Source organism: Strix aluco, chromosome 22 (assembly GCF_031877795.1).
Source record: "Strix aluco isolate bStrAlu1 chromosome 22, bStrAlu1.hap1, whole genome shotgun sequence".
Classification (NCBI taxonomy): Eukaryota; Metazoa; Chordata; class Aves; order Strigiformes; family Strigidae; genus Strix; species Strix aluco.
The window spans coordinates 2828191-2847692 of record NC_133952.1 but is presented as its reverse complement, the minus strand read 5'-3'; the positions used below and the strand labels follow the sequence as shown (position 1 = coordinate 2847692).

At 46.1% G+C, this 19502-nt stretch overlaps 1 protein-coding gene and 1 long non-coding RNA gene across 9 annotated transcripts in view; both read right to left on the bottom strand.

The window, feature by feature from the left end:
• Positions 1-969: 969 nt before the first annotated feature.
• LOC141933635 (uncharacterized) overlaps positions 970-19502 on the bottom strand; it is a 56123-nt gene continuing 37590 nt past the window's right edge. For 5 of the 8 annotated variants that reach the window (XR_012626157.1, XR_012626158.1, XR_012626159.1 and 2 more), the window contains 9 exons: positions 18350-18508; positions 17949-18227; positions 17121-17278; positions 13002-13210; positions 10342-10406; positions 9901-10065; positions 8694-8778; positions 8331-8510; positions 7202-7314 (listed from right to left, as the gene is read on the bottom strand). Coding sequence is in view for 3 of the 8 variants with exons in the window: in XM_074848451.1 (XP_074704552.1) it covers positions 7204-7314; positions 8707-8778; positions 9901-10065; positions 10342-10406; positions 13002-13210; positions 17121-17278; positions 17949-18227; positions 18350-18508 (1218 nt within the window). In the remaining 5 variants the exon portion in view is untranslated. Of the gene's footprint in view, positions 7315-8330; positions 8511-8654; positions 8779-9900; positions 10066-10341; positions 10407-13001; positions 13211-17120; positions 17279-17948; positions 18228-18349; positions 18509-19502 lie in introns of all 8 variants that reach the window. The other 3 variants (XM_074848452.1, XM_074848453.1, XM_074848451.1) reach the window with 3 other exon arrangements.
• LOC141933637 (uncharacterized) lies at positions 13579-16661 on the bottom strand. Its single transcript, XR_012626161.1, has 2 exons — positions 16358-16661; positions 13579-16268 (listed from the first exon to the last, which is right to left on the bottom strand). It is a non-coding gene; the product is annotated as an uncharacterized LOC141933637 (long non-coding RNA).

Genomic DNA, 19502 nt, shown 5'->3' with positions numbered 1-19502 from the left:
TTCCACAGCCCCCCCCCGAACGGGGGCTCAGGCGCTGCTCACAGATGCCGGACACCGGTGGTCGGGGCTGAGGGGGGTGACGCTGCCACCGGGGTCTCACAAGCGGTGGAGATCGGGTCCGGGGCAGGGGTGTAGAAAGTTACAGAGCTCCCCTCCAGCCGAAGCAGACCTCGTTCAAACAAATGCGGGTTAGGTGGATTTTGGGTTGGTGGTTTGTTTTTTTTTTTGTTTTTTTTTTTTACTGGTTATATCTGCAGACCCAGGCTGTTTAACCCCTTGGGACCAGAAATCCAGAGAAACTCGGGAAGGATGCAGTACAGAGAGCAAGATGCAAATCCCCCAGGGATAAAGCTGTGGGTGTTCAGTGCACGCTGGTCTGACACGCCAAAGGAAAAAGAGACTCCCGTCTTCTACCCACTGCCCTTTTTCCCTCTGCAGCAGGACCAGCCCCCAATCCCTCCATCTGATCTAAAGCCAGCTCTTTGGTTTGCAGCACCGAAGAGGGCTGAGGGAGAGGGAGCAGTGCTCCATCCTAGCATTACACCCTAACGCTTCCTGAACGACCTTGAAAGATTTACACTATAGACTTGTCTAAATGTGGAAAGAAAAGATCTCTCATGAAACAATAATATAAATACATACTTAACCTAAGCCATGTTTGAAGATTCTTTGAAGAGCTAAAGTGGTAGAACCTGCTTTAAGTCCTGCCTTTTCTAAGTTGCAGAATTCATTCCACACAAAAAAGTATGGGGTTGTTTTTGGTTTGTGTTTTGATCAGGTTTTACATAAGTGTCCTGTTCCAGTTTTTATAACAGAACATAAGCATTTGTCTATATTTACCTTGTAAAATCAAACACTGATCACATCACATGGTTAAACCCCCCAGAAATATGCCTGAACACTTTGGTGTAGTTTTTCTTCACTGTGTTACCTGTTTGGAAATACAAGATCTACAGATTACTATGCAAGTTTGCTTTAAAAATATTTATTGCCTTACATAAGTTTAAAATATAACAAAAATAAGATTCTGAAACCTGTTTTTATTTCATAGCCTAAACAAAAAACCAAACCCAAATCATACACGTTGGACTTCATTGTATATATATTCAAGTTAACACCTTCAAAGTGTAATTTGCAGCAGTGTGGAACTTGTTTAAATAGTTTTCTGCTGCATTCAACCATCAACATGACCAAACAGTTTCATGTCAGGACATCTTTTCCTGTCTGCAAGACTCACCTTTTTAAAGTAAACCATTTAAGGAAATCTTTAAACGTAATTTAACAATACCAAGTATTATCTCATTAGTTATTTGCACATCTGGTTTTTAACCAAATTTAACGTTGGGGGTGTCTGCTAGCCTAAAGAAAGTTGCTAGAAATTTCTTGATACCAAGAGGTACCAATAGGAATCAATGGAAAAATAGCTTCAGCATAGAAAAGGATGCTGAAGTTGCAGTGATGGCTGCTCTCCTCAGAAAACACTTGGTATCACAGAACAACAGGCGGTGCTGTGCTGCTGAAGGCACTTCTTGGTGGCTGAGGCAAACTTACCTGTGGAATTTGCAGCTAGAATGCAAAACTGAAGATCCAACAGCCCTTCCTGAGAAATGTGGGGGTGTTCAGGAGATGGCTGGAGCCAGACCAAGCAAGTTTTGCCTCCTTAAACATCTCTTAGCTCTGGATTTATTTCCATACTTGCATCTGAAGTGGTAGAAGAGGGAAAACCAAGCTAACCAGAGATACCTCAGCTCACGGAAAGCTGTGGAAGCCTCCTCAAATGTCTCCCAGAATGACTGCCACAGTTACCAGGAACTGGAATAGATAATCATACTCTCCCTGAACCTCTGACTCATGCAAGGCAGTAGTGCACCCACACACTGACTTCCATTTAGCCATTTACATATTATGATCAGAATCACCGGTTCTGTGATTATAGGCTGGAACAGGTTTGTTGTTGAACAGAACAGCGAACTGACCTCAACGATCACAAAAACTGTTGGGTATATCCTTGTGCCATCGCTGTCATGCTCAGACTTACAGGCGTACCCTTGAACTGGAGACCCACAGTCGTCTTTATAACAAGACCTCTGGATAAAAATATTCCTTTGATTCCCAGATTTTCTTCAGGCACATCAATGTAAGGATACAGAACACACCAACCTGTCAGCGATACTTACGCCTACCTCATCTTTTCCACGTATCTTGATAGTCTCTAACGCTAAAGCAGCACAGAGTTCAGCAGAATTGGCAGGCTTCACTCCAGGGGTGGTCAAGTGTAAAATGGCACCAAGAGAGATGTGGGTTGAGGTGAAGAGACATACATTACTGCGGGGTGCAAAGAAGGAATGAGCACTGAAGGATGTTCATTCCCTGGCAGGCCTATACTCCATCAGTCTAGGTTCAATTCGTATTTAATCCCTAAATTCTACAACAGCCAGTCTCACTCAAACTATACAGAATATGAACAACAGTCATCCTTAGAAACAACTGCTACTCTTAAGCAAGTCATATATATAATTAGAAATGAGGGGACATTCTTGGCTTGGGGATATGCAGACAGTTCACACCTGCAGTATGCAAGGGTTTAGAGCATTTTCTCCTCCAACTATTTCAGATGTCTTAGAGAAAACATCTCATTAAACTCCCATTAGATTGTCACATTTTAACCCCTAAAAATGCCATGTAAATGAATGAGCCTAATAATCCTAAACAGGTTTCCAAGTAAGAAGTGGATTACAGAGAAATAGGCTTCATTAAACAGAGATTTCATTTAACTAATCCACAGGCATATGTTTTCCTCACCCAAGCCTTTATTTGTAATGGCACAGAATGTACTATTAATCCTCATCATCTGGCTAAAGATGTGGCCAAACCACTTAATATTTTGACATCAGTGAACCCCTGGAAATGTATTTGTTTACAGAAATCTAATCTACATCATTTTGCTGGAGTCCAAAGGAAAATAAATAGCAATCCATAAAAAAAATTGCACCACTACAGGTTAACTAACTTTATCCTGGACTGTGTCCTTTGACCTTGCACTATGTTTCTAAGCAAAAGATGATTATTTATGCAAGAGACAAGCAAAAACACATGCTTTGGCTTGGTCAGTCTGCCAGCACTGGCTTCATAGGAATACTCTGTCTCATTCTTTGCTCTCTTAGTAATCCAGCTGTTTCCTAAAACCTTCTTCTGTGCCCCAGTCTGCAATAAAACTCAGCCTGGACTTCTCGGGTATATGGCTTCAACAGCTCACTGCTCGGGCAAAACACTAGTACTTGCTTTAAGCAGTCAGCCCTCAGGCAGCATATCAAAATTGCTTTACAAGCCTTTGGACAGACCCAACACCACAAGTTTTCTGCTTTTCTGGTTCTCCTCCACTGGGTTTATTGTCTCCTGTTTCATCTCCTGTTAGAGGAAACAGTGAACTAGTATTAAAATGGGGGCAACTTGCTATAGGCCAGACAAGGAAGAACTGACCACTCACAGCTAATGAATTTATGCAACACTCTGCTAATTTTAGTCTTGGATACAGCCAGGGCAGACAATCCCTAGAGCAGAGATGCTGAGCTCTCAGCTAAGGGCAGCATGCGACATATGGTGCTAAAGCATTCTCCTAGCAGGGAGCTTTACATTTAGAGCTGAGTTGCTGCAGCTCCCTCCAAGTCATAACTTTGAGGATTACTCATCCTAGACATGCAAAAGCAGAGAATTTGCCTCCTAATTTAGATAGCTCCTGCAGTCTCTCTGAATCAGCATGCAGTTGCACCCCAGTGGGGTTCTATTTCCAGCACCTGATTCACTTCCAGCAAGGGCTGAACTTACGTACTCTGACAGTCACAGGCTAAGAGAAGCGTGGAAGAGGGGTGAGATTCAGCAGCCAGATGGCTGTACTACTACCTCCCTGGGGCAGCCTGGGCAAGCAGCTTTGGTGCTTGGGCCACAGACTGTGTTGGTGGTTGATCCTGCACTGACCTGTGAAACAGTAACATCTTACCAGCCCAGCTGAGAATTGGTGGCATTTTTGATCAGGATGCATCCGAACCGATAACTGCAACTCCAGCTGATCTATTCAGAACGTGCTATTTATAGCAGACAGTGGAGGCTGGGAAGTATCACACCGTACAGCAAGGTTGGTAACACAAAGCACTAATGCAGCATTAACCATTTCAGGTCATTTTGGATATTTTAAATTCCATTCTAGTTTTGCAGTGAGCTCCTTAATGTGCTACATGAGCAGCTATGGCACTTGGCTAATGGACCTTTTTTCCTAGACTCCCTGAAACTTGCTTATCCTGCCCACAAAGACACCAAGAAGTGTGATGGGTACAGAGCCCCCAGATCAGTATTTGTGTTCCCTGGAGATCCAGGTGCACACTGAGGCCTGGATACCTCTACACTTAAAGCGGGCTATTCTAGGGAGTGATACAAAATGGAAAGATCAAAAAAACTCTTTATAAATTAGGTTTTGCTGAAGCTCTCAAATGAAATAGCTTAATTTAAATAGGAGCTGGACCACTCTGGATTTCTGATCCAGGAGAAAGCTGAGAGAAAAAGAAGAGCAGTATACAGAGAATGCTCTGCAGATTGAATGCTCCTTTCCAGGCCTGAGAAAGCTCTTCTCATCTGAAGTGGTGGCTTGCAGCTGAACTGCTGCTGACAAACAGCTCTACAGTGGCCGTGGCTGGGGTGCTCTGCCTTTGACTTTAACTTAGCTGAGATAAGGTGCCTAGGCACAGCTGCAGACACAACTCTGTAGCCAGGGGCGCTCTCAACTCATGTCCTCCCAAGAGCTACTATCATCAGTATTCACCTGTGAGGAGTTCTGTATTCTCACATGGTTTTGGAACACACAGTTCAAAACGGTTGCAATGAGGCTCTTTGTTGTCTGGGGTGCACAAGTACATCCTCCCCAGTTCCAGCAAGAAGCAGATCAGGTCTGTGAGGTCCTAACAACGCAATTCTACTGGACTCTGTGATAACCAGCAGTACCATCCAGTTGACCTGATGCTGTAGGTCTAGAAAGGGCAGCATCTGCAAAGGCAGATTTCTTGCTGCTTCCACACAAAGCAAGCAGAGAGCCAACCACATTAACTACTCCACTATACCCCAGGGTTTGACCTGCACAGCTGATTGTGCTGGTAAGAAACATAAGCAGAATAAAAATGAAGAACCAAAAAGTCCTATGACATGTTCATTTCAAGCTCCATTAGAACCAGTGGAAGAAAAAAAATCAATACTGTCTGAATAAAAAAAGACCAAATTTATTTGGAGATATTGTTTTTTTGAAGTGTCTAGAAGTCCTTACAAGATATGTCCCTAAACAAGGGATTAAAAAAAGCTTAACTAAGTCAACTAGGGAGCAAAGATCTCTCCTTTGATCTTTTATCAGGTCGCGACATTCAGCCACAAGCTGCGTTTGATGAGTGAGGTCCCAGAGTGCAGGACTTCTGACATGGTGACGAGGAAGTAGGAGACAGCTCAGATGCACGGGTCTTGCACAAGGTAGGAGATGTGACAGCTCTGCCCTGTTCATATGACTAAACCAGGTCCCAGGCTTTGAGATACCATGATTAAGCCCATACTCCTTTCAGCTGCCTCCATTTTAAATTCCAGGGACTCCAGCTGACTCATCCCCTCTTTCTATCTGAGGTCAGGCAAAACATGTTTTGGAGACTAAGCACAGCACCACAGATTTCAATCTACTGAATCAACAGGACACTAGAAATACCCAACTTGCTGGTTAAAAAACAGACCTGTCTAGAAGGAGCAAAATTTATCTTAGCTCCCTGTCAAATGCTGGGAGACTGGAAAGAAGCTGAACAGGATGGAATTGCATTAGTCAGGCTCCAAATATTCCTTTGTGTCTACCATCATACTCTTTTTTTTTTTTTTTTTTACCTCCTGTGCACAAAATTTCATCCTGAACAAGCCTTTCATGCTTGCTTGGGAATCCTGAACAACCTGGGCACCCTAGGGAGGTGCCAGAAGCTGAGTGTGTGTCAGGAAGATAGGGAGGAGGTTATGGGTCTGAGGGGCAGCTGCAGGCTGGCATATGCTCCGAAACATTCCGCCGAGAGCCTGAGGAGGGCAGAGTAGGGACAGCTCTGCCGGGATGCTGCAGCTCCATCACGAATAATAGTAATGTTTGAGCAAACACACCCCTCACAGAAACGGATGTCTGCTCCTAGCCTGCTGCCTGCATTTGAGACCTTTAAGCAGTGGATAGTTTGGCCCTTCCCAGAATCTGTTCGTGTCCCACTGGGGGCATCCACACCACCAAAACGCTACACAAAGTAAAAAGAACTTCCCATCAGAGGGACTGGCACCATGAAGCACTTCATTCACTGCAGCTGCTGACCTGCGGAGGTTTCTGCAGGGTCGCAGTGGTTTCGGGGTGTGGCAGTCCCTGTCACCATGGCAGAAGAGCCTGCCTTCGCTCAGGCCAGCCCCCGTCTCCAGGAACCCAGGGTGCAGCGGCAACGGCAGGACAAGATGCACAGCATGAGATGGAGAGGCTCCAAGCCCAGCAGGACAGTCACAGCTCAAAGCCAAGGAAAGGAGGAGAACTCTACCGGGTTCCACTCTGAGTCACCGGGAAGGGTCTCTGCACCAGGAAGAGGATCCAGACATTCATATACACACACACACACGCTGGTTCTGTTGGTGCTCGTGGTCAGCTATCACCCTTGCATTACTCCAGACAAAAAGCAGGCTAACTTCCTCTCCACCTTACTCTGATGGGAGCAAAGACTGTTTTAAAGAAACACTACTGAGCAAAATATTTTATGAAGATAGATTCCTTTGTATTAGCAATCAGTTGAGTAAGTCCAAGGACCAGTCCAGGCACCCCTCTGCTGCCCAGGGGGTTAAAAAAACATAAGAAAAACTCTCAAGTGTGGGAGGGGATACGGAAAACAAGAGGGCGAAGAACACAACAAATCAAAAAATGCTTCTAAGAGAAGCAGCAGGATAAAATCACCCCTACAGTCTGAGAGCACTTCCATGCTATTGACCGGAGAGGCAGCCATGGCCCCGCACGCGTAGATGGAATGCACGTCTGCAAGCACCCTGCTCAGTGCCTGCGAAGACAGTTCTCTCCTCCTGCCTTTGCCTGTTCTGGGCAGTGTTTAATACAGGAGCCAGTTCCCAGGAGGAGTTCCCATCTCCTCATTCCTAGCATATTCCATTTGCCTTCATCTTTCAGTAGTAGATGTCCTTCTTGCCATCAGCTCCCTGTATGCCTGCATGGTCCTTCTGGTCTTGGACAAGTTCCAGGTCATCATTGTCATCCACCTCACCTCCATGATCCTCCTGGGTGCAGAGGGAACAGCCAGGAAGGAAAAGTCAGCAAGGCCTGGAAAAAGAGACCCTGACTACCAGCACACCACACTGCTTCTGAGTACAGCTGTTCTACCATACAGCCCAGCTTGGGAAACTCAGAAAAACAGGGAAGAATCCATCTCTTCCAGGGACCTTTCGGGGTCATTGGCAAGCCACTTAGCCAAGACACAGGGGTAAGCAGCCTGTGTTACCATCACCAGCCTGTTCGTTTTAAGCACATTTAATATCCTGACATTACAATGCCATTTTAACATCTCAGCCTGTTGCCACTGCTCCACGAGTAGAAGGTATCCTACATCCACCGCATTTAAAACTCTAACAAATCCCACCCGTGATGTGCAGCAGCCAGCACAGCCTCCTTGGGCACTTTTAGGTCCAACTACCCAGTGTACAAGCCAGGTTCTGCACCTAAGGCAAGGATAGCTCCTGACATCAACTTTGCTCTGCCCACCCCTTATTTCCTCACCCCCTTTGCTCCCAGCAGACAGCCCAAACCCTCCGTTCCTCAGCCATCATGTAGGAACTGCAGAAAAAGCCATCAGCAACCACTCACAATGGGAAAGGAGTGGAAGAGGATCCTTCACTTGTATTTATGTGAGCCAGAAGGCACCAGGGTGATCCTCTCTAGTACTCATGCTCTCGACCCTTGGTGGCCTCCAATCTTTCTCCTAGAGGAATGCCAACTTATCACTGACTACAGTAGTCCTGGGGCTCAGACACAGCAATAATACCTGTTTTCAGGCAAACAGAGGAGCAGTTGCTTCCTGGCAACTGTGGCCCCACCAATGCACCACCTCCCACCCTTGCCTTGGGAGCGGGACATCACATTCTTCTGCCACCCCTACTTCTGTTCGACTTGCTGGCTGTAACCCAACAACCCTTCTCAGAGCACAGGTGTAGTTCTCCCCAGCTCTTCCACAGACACAGGACAGACCCAGCAGGACCTGTGCAGCAGCAAACTACAGGGCTCCCAGTGAATGTCTCACCACAGGAATAAACCCAGGGTGACGCTTGGAGAAACACATCCTGATCTTGTCTAGCTGCACCGGCACAGCTTGAGGTTCACCCCAGCTGCTGGTCTGTAAGCAGCTCACAGCTCAGTCGCCGCAGATTGATACAGAAGGAAGTGAGGAGGGGAGACAGAGCATAAAGGGTACCCTGAACACCTGAAAAAGGGAGCAGGGGTAAGCGGGCTCCAGGTTTGTTCTGGAGACCCACCTCACTGAGCAGGCAGACACAAAACTGAAGTCAGTGCTCACATCTGGTTTCCTAAAAGCTGAGTCATACTCAGCTCCAGGCTACCAACATACCCAGGTAACAATCACACCAGAGAGGGAAAGAGGAAGAACCTTGGTGTCGTACAATTTCTTGCTCCTGATCTTCTTGATAGTCATCCATTGGGTCTTCCCCGGGCTTGGCAGGTCTGCCAGCATCCTGAAAAATACAGAAGGTCAGACACAGTTGACAGTGCCCCATGCTACTTCCATTCCCTGTCAGGGATACAGCTCTCGTGCATAAGAGCCCCAGGTCTGGAAGACCGGGCTACAGATCAGGAATCGGGGAGCAGAGACACAGTGAGGCAACCCAAAGCCCATTTGTACTTTCTCCATCCAGTCTCTCTTCCCACCTGCTGGCAGCAACTGCCCAGCTCCTTCCACTGTGGAGAGAAATGTCTCTCCCACAGCAGGAAGGTCCCTTGCACAATGCTGCTGTTGCATCAAGTCCCAGAGCTGCAGGGAGTCTGCTCATTCTTTAGGGCAGAGCTTTAGGGTGCGAGCACAGCCCTATCTGAAAGTCAGGTATTTATGTCACTAATTCTTTCCACATTTTCACTACTCTTAAGGAGGTGTTGCCTTGTTGGTGCCAGCATCTCTGATTTAATTGGCCTGGATTTCTTTTTTTTTTTTTTTTTTTTTAAAAAAACACCTCATTATTAATCATGATTTTAGGGTCTGACAGATAAAACACTCATTTTTAAAATAAGCAACACTCAGCTGCCTGTCAAAACAAGATAACATGTCCCTGATGCAGAGTCTGGCTTCAGACAACAAGAAGCACTTTGCAAAATAAATGGATTCCATCCACAAGCAAGCAACCAAGGAGGCAGAGCTCTCACGTGTCGTCACTGCTGCCAAGAGCCCGCTGTGTGCCCACCCCAGGAACAGCAACGGCTGCATTGACCAGAGCCTGAGCACAGGCCCGTATTATTGTCTCTGGTTTGGGTCTCTCAAGGGCTTGAAAAGCCACAGCAGCTCTGCAGAAAGAGCTGCGGAGCAAGACATCTCCTTCTCAACGCTTCTCCAGCCACGCAGGCGCTGCACATGCTAGGGCTGACTTCAACAAGCAGCGAGGACAGGGCCAGAACAAGTTCTGGTACTGACCAACCCACCGATTCTCACTCAGAGAGGTTTCTCCTGCCTGCCATATCCTTGCAGTGGGATTATGGATCCATCCAGGAACACGATGCTCTCCTTTGAGTCCTTAAGCTCTCTGCCTCCCCCTATTCACAGCTGGGGCTCTCTCCCTGACCCCTGCTGTTACCCTCAGGTCAGTCACCTTCAGTGGCTTCTCCTTAGACTCTTCTTTCATGCTGGGCTCCTTGAACTTCTCCAAACCTCCCACCTTCTCTTCAAAGTCAGGTCGCTCCAGCTCAGCTTCTTCAAACTCATCCTCACCTTGGTTATTGGGATCCTGGGCAGGATCTGCAGCATCATCTGGCATCTGGAGAAGAAAAGCCCCTTGTGAATACCAGGCGGGAGAGCCCTTTGGGAGACAGAAGGCTTGCTGCCTTCACCAGGAAGTGTTGGCTTGTAGCACTTCAGTTGCTCTTCAAGCCTGTTAGTGGTTCTGAAAACAAAACCCCCAGTCTGTTATCCCTCTGAATCCCACCAGAGCCAAGGAGTTTGAAGTTGCATGCTATAGAAACTTCTGGGAAAGCATCGACAGCTGGATTCTTATTCCGAGCTAGGGTTGCATCCAAATGACAGCATTACTTACCATTGGTTCCTGGACAACAGTCTCCTTCTGAGAATGCAAGTTCTCTCTCTCAATCACTCCTGCATCTGCAAGGAAAAGGGACAGTTATGAGCCTACTCTCTCAAAAGTCAGTGTCACCACTGCAGGGGAACAGCTGTATTAACTCTATGCCAAGTAGGGATTTGTCCCGACCTGCCTGCAGCTTGAGGCAGACAATGCTCTGTGTATGTTTTCAGAGGAAAACGTTTGCAAAGCTCAGGGCAAAGCAGCTCTATGTTCCTACAGCTGCCCAAACTGCTTCCTTGTCCCCAAGCCTGGGGCATAAGCATATGTTGAAGCATGCCCATAACTTACTGATTGATACACATACGGTACAAAGCCAAAAACCAGCTCTGAGTTCAGCCCCTAATATATATATATATTAAGATGCATCTTTCCCTCACGCCACTGCAAAGTCTGGGCAGCACCTACAGCAGCACCCCAGCCACGCAGGATTGAGACCATCGCTGGGAGCCAAGCCAGGGCAGGGCAGGGCAGTGTGTCAGGGCCAGCTGCCCCTGCGCTGGCACAGCTGCTGACGAGGACAAAAGGCAGAGTTCCCTGGTCGGGTAGGGGACAGCAGGGCAGGAGGAGAGTACTAGTGAGAGAAAATTCCAGCCTTTGCTTTCAACTAAGTAAAGGCCTAACCCTAACCCCGAACTGGATACGGCTCCGACAGGTCCCAGCTCTGGCACTCGTTGCTCTGCTGCCATCACCATGGGCCAAGTGCTTCTCCCCAAAATATTAACAGAGCCTGTGAGACAGCAGCATTCACAACTGGACAGCAGCACAGCCAGGGCAGTCGAGTCATTACTTTGGTTGTTAATTCTAATTAGGACCCAGAAGTCAAGGGCTATTGGTCCTCACGCTCCCTTACCCCTGCCACGAGGCCGTTTCTTCTCAGGGTAAAATTCACTCTGATGTGAACCATTTAGTTCACTTCCTCTGAGGGGACTTGCTGAGAATCAGGTCAGCAAAACATGAAATAGCAGCTAAACATAGGTGTGGGAAAGCACAGGAATACCAAGCCTCCTCTCCAAAGGGGCATCTGATCGCACGTTAGCTGTTACCTAACTGCTGTGTTCTGGGAGGGAGGACTTCACCTGCCCAGAGTGAGCTGAGCCAACAGCCTGGGAGGAAATGACCCATCTTGGGTGATTTCAGCCTTTTGATCCAAGATTCGGTTAGAACCACCGAGCTTTATCTCTGCCCCATGACATCCCTCCTCTGTTCCAAATCCAGAGCCAAAAATCTCCTGTCAAGAAACCAGGCTAAGACCATCTTTGTAATGTTTAATAGGATGCAAGTCAGCGTTTGAAGTGAGATCCTCACAGGAGCCTCAGCTCCCAGCTTCCCAGCCTTACTGCTTTCAAGACCGCAGCAAAAAATTAGCTACGTGAAAAGCCACCTACTTAGTCCTTCTACCTCACTCTAGCAACATATGGAATTAGCATTAGTCATATCTACATTTCAGTGTCTCTTTTTGACAAAGGTAACTAGCTAACTCCCACATTTTACAGGTTATTTCCACATGTGCAAGAGGAATTGATGGTAGAGTCTGTTTGCAGCACAGAAATCTGTTTACCCAGCATTCACACTGTATATCCCGGCCCCTCGAGCACAGCAGAGCATTGCTGCACAGATTCTCAGACTGGACACCTCTGCTCAGAAGCCCATTTTGGCTCTCCACGGCCTGACTGGCTTACTGCAATCCACTTTTGATGTCGTCTTGATTTGCTTCCAAAGGAAGTTTGCAGCTTCCCTCTTACACTCGCAGACATACAGCTGCAATTAAGTCAACCTTCCCTTTGTCACTGGACCTATGGAAGTGCTCCAAGCCCCCGCCCAGCCACTGCAATTTTCTGAAAGGTCTAGTCATTTTACAGCTGTTTTCTGTTGTCTCACACAACACAGTTATTGAATTGTTCCCTCCTTTTGCCACCCACCATTACAAGCCAACTGATAAACCTTACCTAGAAAGTGAGGCAAAGAAAAGATTCTGCCCTCACATGCATAATCTAATGGATTATTCATTAGCTGGTTTCATGGTGTGATGATGAACTTTACACCAAGTCAAATGTTTCCCCCAACCTGTTATTAGCAGGGTGAGTCAATGCACAGGGGTCTGAACAGATCCACATCAGAAGACTGAGGAATTCTAATGTGTTCTAAGAGCTGGTCTCTAATTGCCCAAACGCAGTTACAGCTATTTTAAAGTCTAGTAAGTGCTCTCTTGCCTGACTGACAATCACAACTAGTTGCCCTTGAATTTATTTGCTTTTAGCCCCTTAAGGACAGCTGGGAAATTTTCTTCCCTAAGTTACAAACAATTCCTATGGGAAACTGAGATCAGTCTTGGAATAAAGAGTGACATTTTCCCCATCACTCCCATAGGAAAGAAGAACTGATTTAACTTACACAGATTTTGAGTCCACTACCTTGGAAATGTGTGAGGATGCAGGACAACAGGGAACAAAAATGGAAAACGGTCCAGGCTTTGCATTTGACCAAGGACAATACAAGCACAAAATTTTTCAAGCATTGTAAGGTTTTCCTTTAACACAAGCAGAAAGCTCTTCTCACTCCCCACCCTGAATAGCAATAAATGAGTACTGTGCAGCATCGGATTAGGGGAACCATACCCATTTCGAGTTCCTCATCATCTGTCCTTTCCTTCTCCCCTTCCCGATCAGCTATCTGATGCTCTTCCCCTCTCTTCTGGCTGGGTGGCTGTGGGCTGCCTTTCTGCATCTCTTGCCCAGGCTTGGGATCAAAATGAAGGCTCTTTGGGTAACTCTGCACTTGTTCTTCATCCATCTGGGCATTCACCTTGTTAACTATGTCTTTCCAGCTGCAACAAGGGTACAAAACAAAACAGACCCCCCCTGGCCTTAGTATATCGAGAGATATTTCATAATGGCAAGCAGAGGGAAAAAAACAAACTCCGACACATGCAAAAGTTTGTCCTAATTTAACTTTTTTGCAAAACTAGCAGATTGCATTAGTTACTGTGATATCTGCTTGAAAGAGAACATTTAATATGCCACATAAGAACAAATTAAGTTATGCTTTGTAAACACAAGTTATTGTAGAACTGGTTTAATATTATTCATATGATACAGTAACATATCCACATAGCAATAAACTCCAGTTCTAAATAGATACTTACTCATGCCTCACACGTACCCAAATAAACAAATCTAAGTGTTTGACAAAATATGAAAAACCTAAGTCCTCTTTATTGTTCCAACCTAATTTAAAAAATGAAGATACTACTAAAACCGTGGAATGTTAGCCTATAAAAAACCCTTACAAAATAAACAGGAAAGCTGCAATACAAAATTGACAATTTCCATTGTGTGATAGGGTTTTTTTAAAGCTACAAGCTCTTTACGAAGCTCTGCAACTGGGATGCATACTTTAACTAGCATCTGCTTATAAACTCTTCCACAGCTTGCGCCTCTTCCCTGCACAAACCCAAACAGTGAAAACAGACCTAGCTGAAAGGAAACATTCACATATTGATTTTTATTTTTTAGGTGAACATGGGAAAGAGTGTTTTGTTTCTTCATTCAGTGAGGGAAGCCACATTCCAGTATAATTTACTGCTTTTCTTACCAACCTCCCCTCAAAGTTTTCATCCATCTACTGATCTGAAAAAATCAATTATTCATACACAGCTCTATCTGTGAGAGTTCAGACAACTCACTTCAGGCAGCCACGGTCACGAATTCTTTCCTCTGTAGTGGTTCCACCTCAAATACACTTCTCCTGAGGTCTGCATCACTATCTATGTCTGCTTCCTTCTTAACAGAAGTGCCTCAGAGGGACAAGTACTTGATATCAAGATATATGACAAGTGCAACACATTTTTCATTAATGCTTCTCTGCCTGCAGCAACAGCCCCACTCATGTGGATACCCAACCAGAGGCTCAGCAGCAGAGTCATTAGTAGTGTAACACGGTTCCACTGCACAGAAATGAGTTGGAGGTCAGAGAAGAAATGGAATATCTTCGTCTTAGTTTGAGCGCACCCCTGAAAAGCCCAGAAGGCCAGGCTGTCTCACAGGGAATGTTTTCTTCCCAAATATCCAAATATTCTTACTCAAGGACACCTTTAGAAACAAAGTAAGGTAAAGGAAGGGATGAAATCCCAGTAACAGGGACTCTCGAAAGTGACTAAAATAAGAAACTTTTAACCTGAGTGAAGTTGCCCCCAGTTTGAAGCAGGACTACTGCTTGGTTTAGCTGCTACATGAGCCAGCTGAGACTTAAAAGTCTACTTAAGACATTTAAGTTTTTAACTGCTGAGAAAGGACAAGTGGCCTTAGCTTTAGCAGCTTTTTAAAGCCAGCATACCACCACCACACAAAACTTTCAGTAAGAAAAATCCTAACCCAGCCTTCAGCTCAGATTTCCCCATTATAAAACCATCAAAATGGAAACTGGCCATCAAGAGCTCATCTGGAATCTGCTGGTCTCAGCCACCCAGTGCAACGGTTCTTGGCGCTGGATGCATGGCCCCTTTGTACTCTGCTGCTGTTTGATATTGTTCTTGGCATTGACACCTTCGAGAAAGTTGGTTCATGCACTCCTTATCACAAACCTCACGCAGTGTAAATAACAGCCTCCAGCTGCTCAGTAATTTCTTGATGATAGATCCAGGAAACGACAAGCACACCAAACATACCACGATCTCTGTCCTTGCAGAAATAATCTGCCCAACAAATTCAATATTTGCATTTTCTGTTTCACAGAGCAGTGGCAGCATCCCCTCTGGGCTCTATGTAGCTGAGGAAAGGCCACTCTGCCATCACAACTCCAGTTACACCTGCAAGTCCCTCCCTGTAGAAGGCAGAATACCCTCCGTGCTGGTCCTCTGTGTGCCCGTGCAGATGTTGTCTATCAGAGCAGCATGGGGAGGACGTTGTCCTTTAAAGAAATATGAAAAGCACAATCTCTGACCTGGGAAGATTACAGGGTTAACTGAACAAACAAAAATGGTAGAGAAGAACGGGTAGGATCAGGCTGAATTTAGAATGAAATCCAGAAGTCTCCTCTACAGATAAAACAGAAACTAAATCTTGTTTGCTCCAGTAAACTGAGCAGATACGACCTGGACACACACAGGGGATAAATAAGTTAAATGAGGAAGCACTATTTTCAGTCAGTTTTTGGATTATGGCCAGACTTTGATGAATTGCAGCCTCAGAAGGACATTTTCTTCCTTTTGTAAAACAGACTGGCCTTCTGCAAGTGCTGCTGAGACAGTAAACACTTTCTCCTGCGCTTGTACAACACACAGTACAACAGGATCCTGGTCCCTGACTGGACTCTCAGATACCACAGCAATACAAGTAACATACTGTAGGAATTATCCATTTTGTTACCTGCACAGAATGGGTACATTCACACTGTTCTCTGAACCTCTGTCCTTTCCAAGGGACTCCCCTCCCCAGAGCTCTCCACTCCCCCATTTACCCCAAAAACAGGTCTGGAGAGCACATTGTGCTGAGGATGTCTGATAGGAGCAACAGTCCCAAGTTGCAGAGAATTTTAATACCAAGGTTTCAGCTAAGCTCAGAAGAGTGTACCGGTTCCAAGTCTTTATATGGCTGAATTGGTTTGACTTCTCCAGATGAAGCTGAAGTTGATAGGAACTACATCACCTCAAGCGCAGGTCTACGTGAACACAGACAGGACAAACACTTGGGCTGACTGATGGATTCTGGTTGTGTCCTCATTTCTGGCATGAACTACTGCTGTAAACTGTTTTACCCCGCTCAGGACAAAGCCTGTAGCTTTGGGATCACAGGTCTCAGACCTGTCTGACTGCTCATGTTCTAAGCAGGCTCTGTGAAGGACAATCCCTCAGCAGCGCACTGGCAACGGGAACCCGAGCTCCATTCCTGGGAGGAAAGCAAACACAGATGAGACAATACAGAGTTTGGGGATTTGTCTTTGCCCTAGAAGCAAAACCAGAAAAAAACTCTAGTACCTAATTGGGGCTGGTTGCCTGCTGCTTCTAGATTATCATACAACCTCAGAGATGAGAAACTTTCAGATCTTCAAGGTCTGGTTGCTCCTGCAGAGCTTGGCAGATTACTGATTAATCAGTGCAAAAAAAAAAAAAGAGCAAGTTGCAGCTCTAATATACAACTTAATGCCTCTTATTTATAGAAACTAAAGGAATTTTTAGCCACCCTTGCTGCTGCAGATGGGTTGCTTCCGTCATGCAGCTTTTCTTCAGTTTGCTGAACAAAACAGGATATTTTAAGTCACCACCACTGACAGGGAGGAGATTCCTTGAAGTCAGTTCAGACTCCCCTCCCACCCTCTCCTCTAGCTAGTAGGAAATCCATGCTGAGCTGATCTCACTCAGCAGTAGCTCCTCTTTCTTTCTCCTCCCCACACAAACACTTTCCCAAACAGTTCAAATACAAAGGCAGCCTACAGAGCACACACCAGTAACATAACAGCCTTTTTTTTTTCCCCCCAGCACAGCACCCACAGCAGTCTGTGCATTCAATCACACAACATTGCCTGCAACATGACTAGTCTTCTGCTTCGGCTGAGATAGAGACCTGGCAGCAACATTCAGTTACAAGAATTAGATGACAGTGAAACCAATAATTAACACTTTCTTCAACCATCTTTCAAGTAGAAGCCACAATAAACAAGAAGAGAGAGACCAGGGATGAGCCTGTATGGTACCTTTCAGCCTTAACATTGAGAGTAGAAGGGGGGTTTGTTTCACCAACCTTTGCATTTGTGCCTGTTTGTTCCCTGTAGAGTGGCGGTTGTCTGGCATCTGAGGTTCTTCTGCTGCAGAGGGTTGTTTCAGATCAGACAGCGACAATCCAGGAGCCTGGCTGTCCTCATTGCTTTTCACCTGAATGCGCATCACCATCTTCAGATCCTGCAGAGAAGACACACGTATACACTCAGGACATACACAAGCTCCTAATCTTATCAGATATCTGCAAATCTTTCTTGCATTTGGGCAGGCTTATGGGCCAGAAAAATCCTTTATCAAGGAATTCAGATTCAGAAGTGCTCCAGAACAAATCTACAGTCCCATCTAGCCAGCCTGCAGTAAAAGAGGTCCTTCTCCTTCCACAGAGCCAAGAGGAAACAATTTGGATCCTCTGTAACCCAAGCTTGTCTTGGGTAGGTCAGTTTCCAAGAGGAACAACAAAACCACCTCTAAAAACCCCACACATGTTGCCATTATAATAGTTACTGTAATTATAGTCTAACCACACTGCCATTTTTGTCATTTTTTTGAGAGATTGGCTTTCCATAAGCTCACTCTCAATCACCCCAGGAGGCAGAGGCAGGGGAGTTGCTTTTATGATTTACACTTTGCAGACCCGGCAGGATCCAGAACAAGAACCCCAGCCCGTTCAGCTGAGCCCAGCCACTACCCCACAAGCTCTTAAGAGTGCACAGGAGTCTGAAACCTGAGGCCAGGACAGTTTCCACATCAGGGAAGTGGAATGTGCATATGCTTGTCATTACAAATATCATAGTTTTGAGCTTCGAAAGCAAGGGCTACACAGAACAAGCAGCAAGTGTGCAGGACTTACGGGGTTCCCATTTGGCAGGCTGTTCATGGTCCGGGTGAATCGGATCACGTGGCCATCCCCACGTCTTGCTGGCCAGGCTGGCATAGCCTCTGGCAGGGCATTGGCATCTTGCAGCGAGGCTGGATGGGTAAAGAGGACATTAGCCTGTGGCCTCAGGCCGTCGTTACCGTAGGAGTTCCGTCCCTGTGGCAGAGGGCTGTCTGCCTGCTTCTGAACCCCAGAGACTGGTGACGCCAGCAAGTTCCCAACAGGGCGATTCTCCTGATTGACTGGAAAAGCCTGCAAGGAAGAGAGGACAAGAGCAAACTCTAAAGGAACAAGCTCAGTTCCCTCCAGTTCAAAGCCCCACGCTGGAAAGCCTGCAGAACTCTCCTCCCTGGGGTTTCTTGGGAGAACCCCACCTTCTGCCTCCCGAGCTGCAGCTGGCTGTTGGCTGGCACCATGGGCTGCTCCTTCAGCACCTGAAACTGCTGCTGCCCCTTCCCAGCTCCTCCTCCTCCTTTGAAACTTGGCATCTTCTGTAGAGCTTCCTTGAGCTGCCTGAACTCTTCCATCTGGGCCTGGGGGGGATGAGAAGGGTACAGAGAAACCTCACACAATAACAGGGTTAAACACCTCCGCACTGACAACAGCCCCTCTTTTAAGGCCAGTTGTTCAGCACAGATACACTACTACAGAAGATCTATATTTTGTATATATGAAAGGCTGGAGATAATCTGTAACCATTAGTGACAAGCCCAAGCTAGTCTTCAGCTTTCCCTCCAGATTTCATCTGTATTGCCCCTTTGCCAGTCTTGCATCTTATTTTATTGCATACTCTTACCCTGGAAGCACCAACCCATGACACCGATTCTTTGCCCAATGCTGTTTAGTGCATGAGCCACTGACATAAATTCTGCCTTTGCACAAGAATTGTACCCTGGTTCTTGTTAAGGGTGCCTCCTCTCCTCCTGTGCCTCACTCCCATGTACCTCTAGGTCCACTTTTTTAATTCCTGCGGAGGCATTTCTCCATGGATGCGCTCATCTCAGCGGGGCTGACAATAATTGGCATAATCCTACCTGACAATTCAGTTTACTTTGCAAGACAAATCAAAATTGATTCTCCTGGACTGTTAAGTAAATGCAACACTTAACTCTCCACTGCAGGTTACCTCTTCCATCTCCAACCCTGAAAAGTAGGACTTGAAAAAGCTACACAGGAAAAGCTCCCCACTCTTACCCCAGTTATTTATAGGAAAGTGAGGGGGGAGAGCTTTTCATACACTTGCCAGGGTACCTGGAAAGGGACCAAATTAGGGACTGGGCAGAGTAGGAAAGCTTCCAAGCAGCAAGGAAAGTTTAGCAGGAAATGAATTCCTGAGCAGGCTCTGTTGATTTCAGTTCTTCCCTCTGAAATTTGACCTTAAAATTAACATTAAAAAAACAAAACAAACCCCAGTGAAACCACTCAGCAAAGCTAACATAAAAGGAATGAGGAAAGGAAAAGGAAGCCAAGAACAGTTTGTGGGATATAGCCCTAGCGAGTAGGAGACTGCTTCCAGTCAGAACAAGC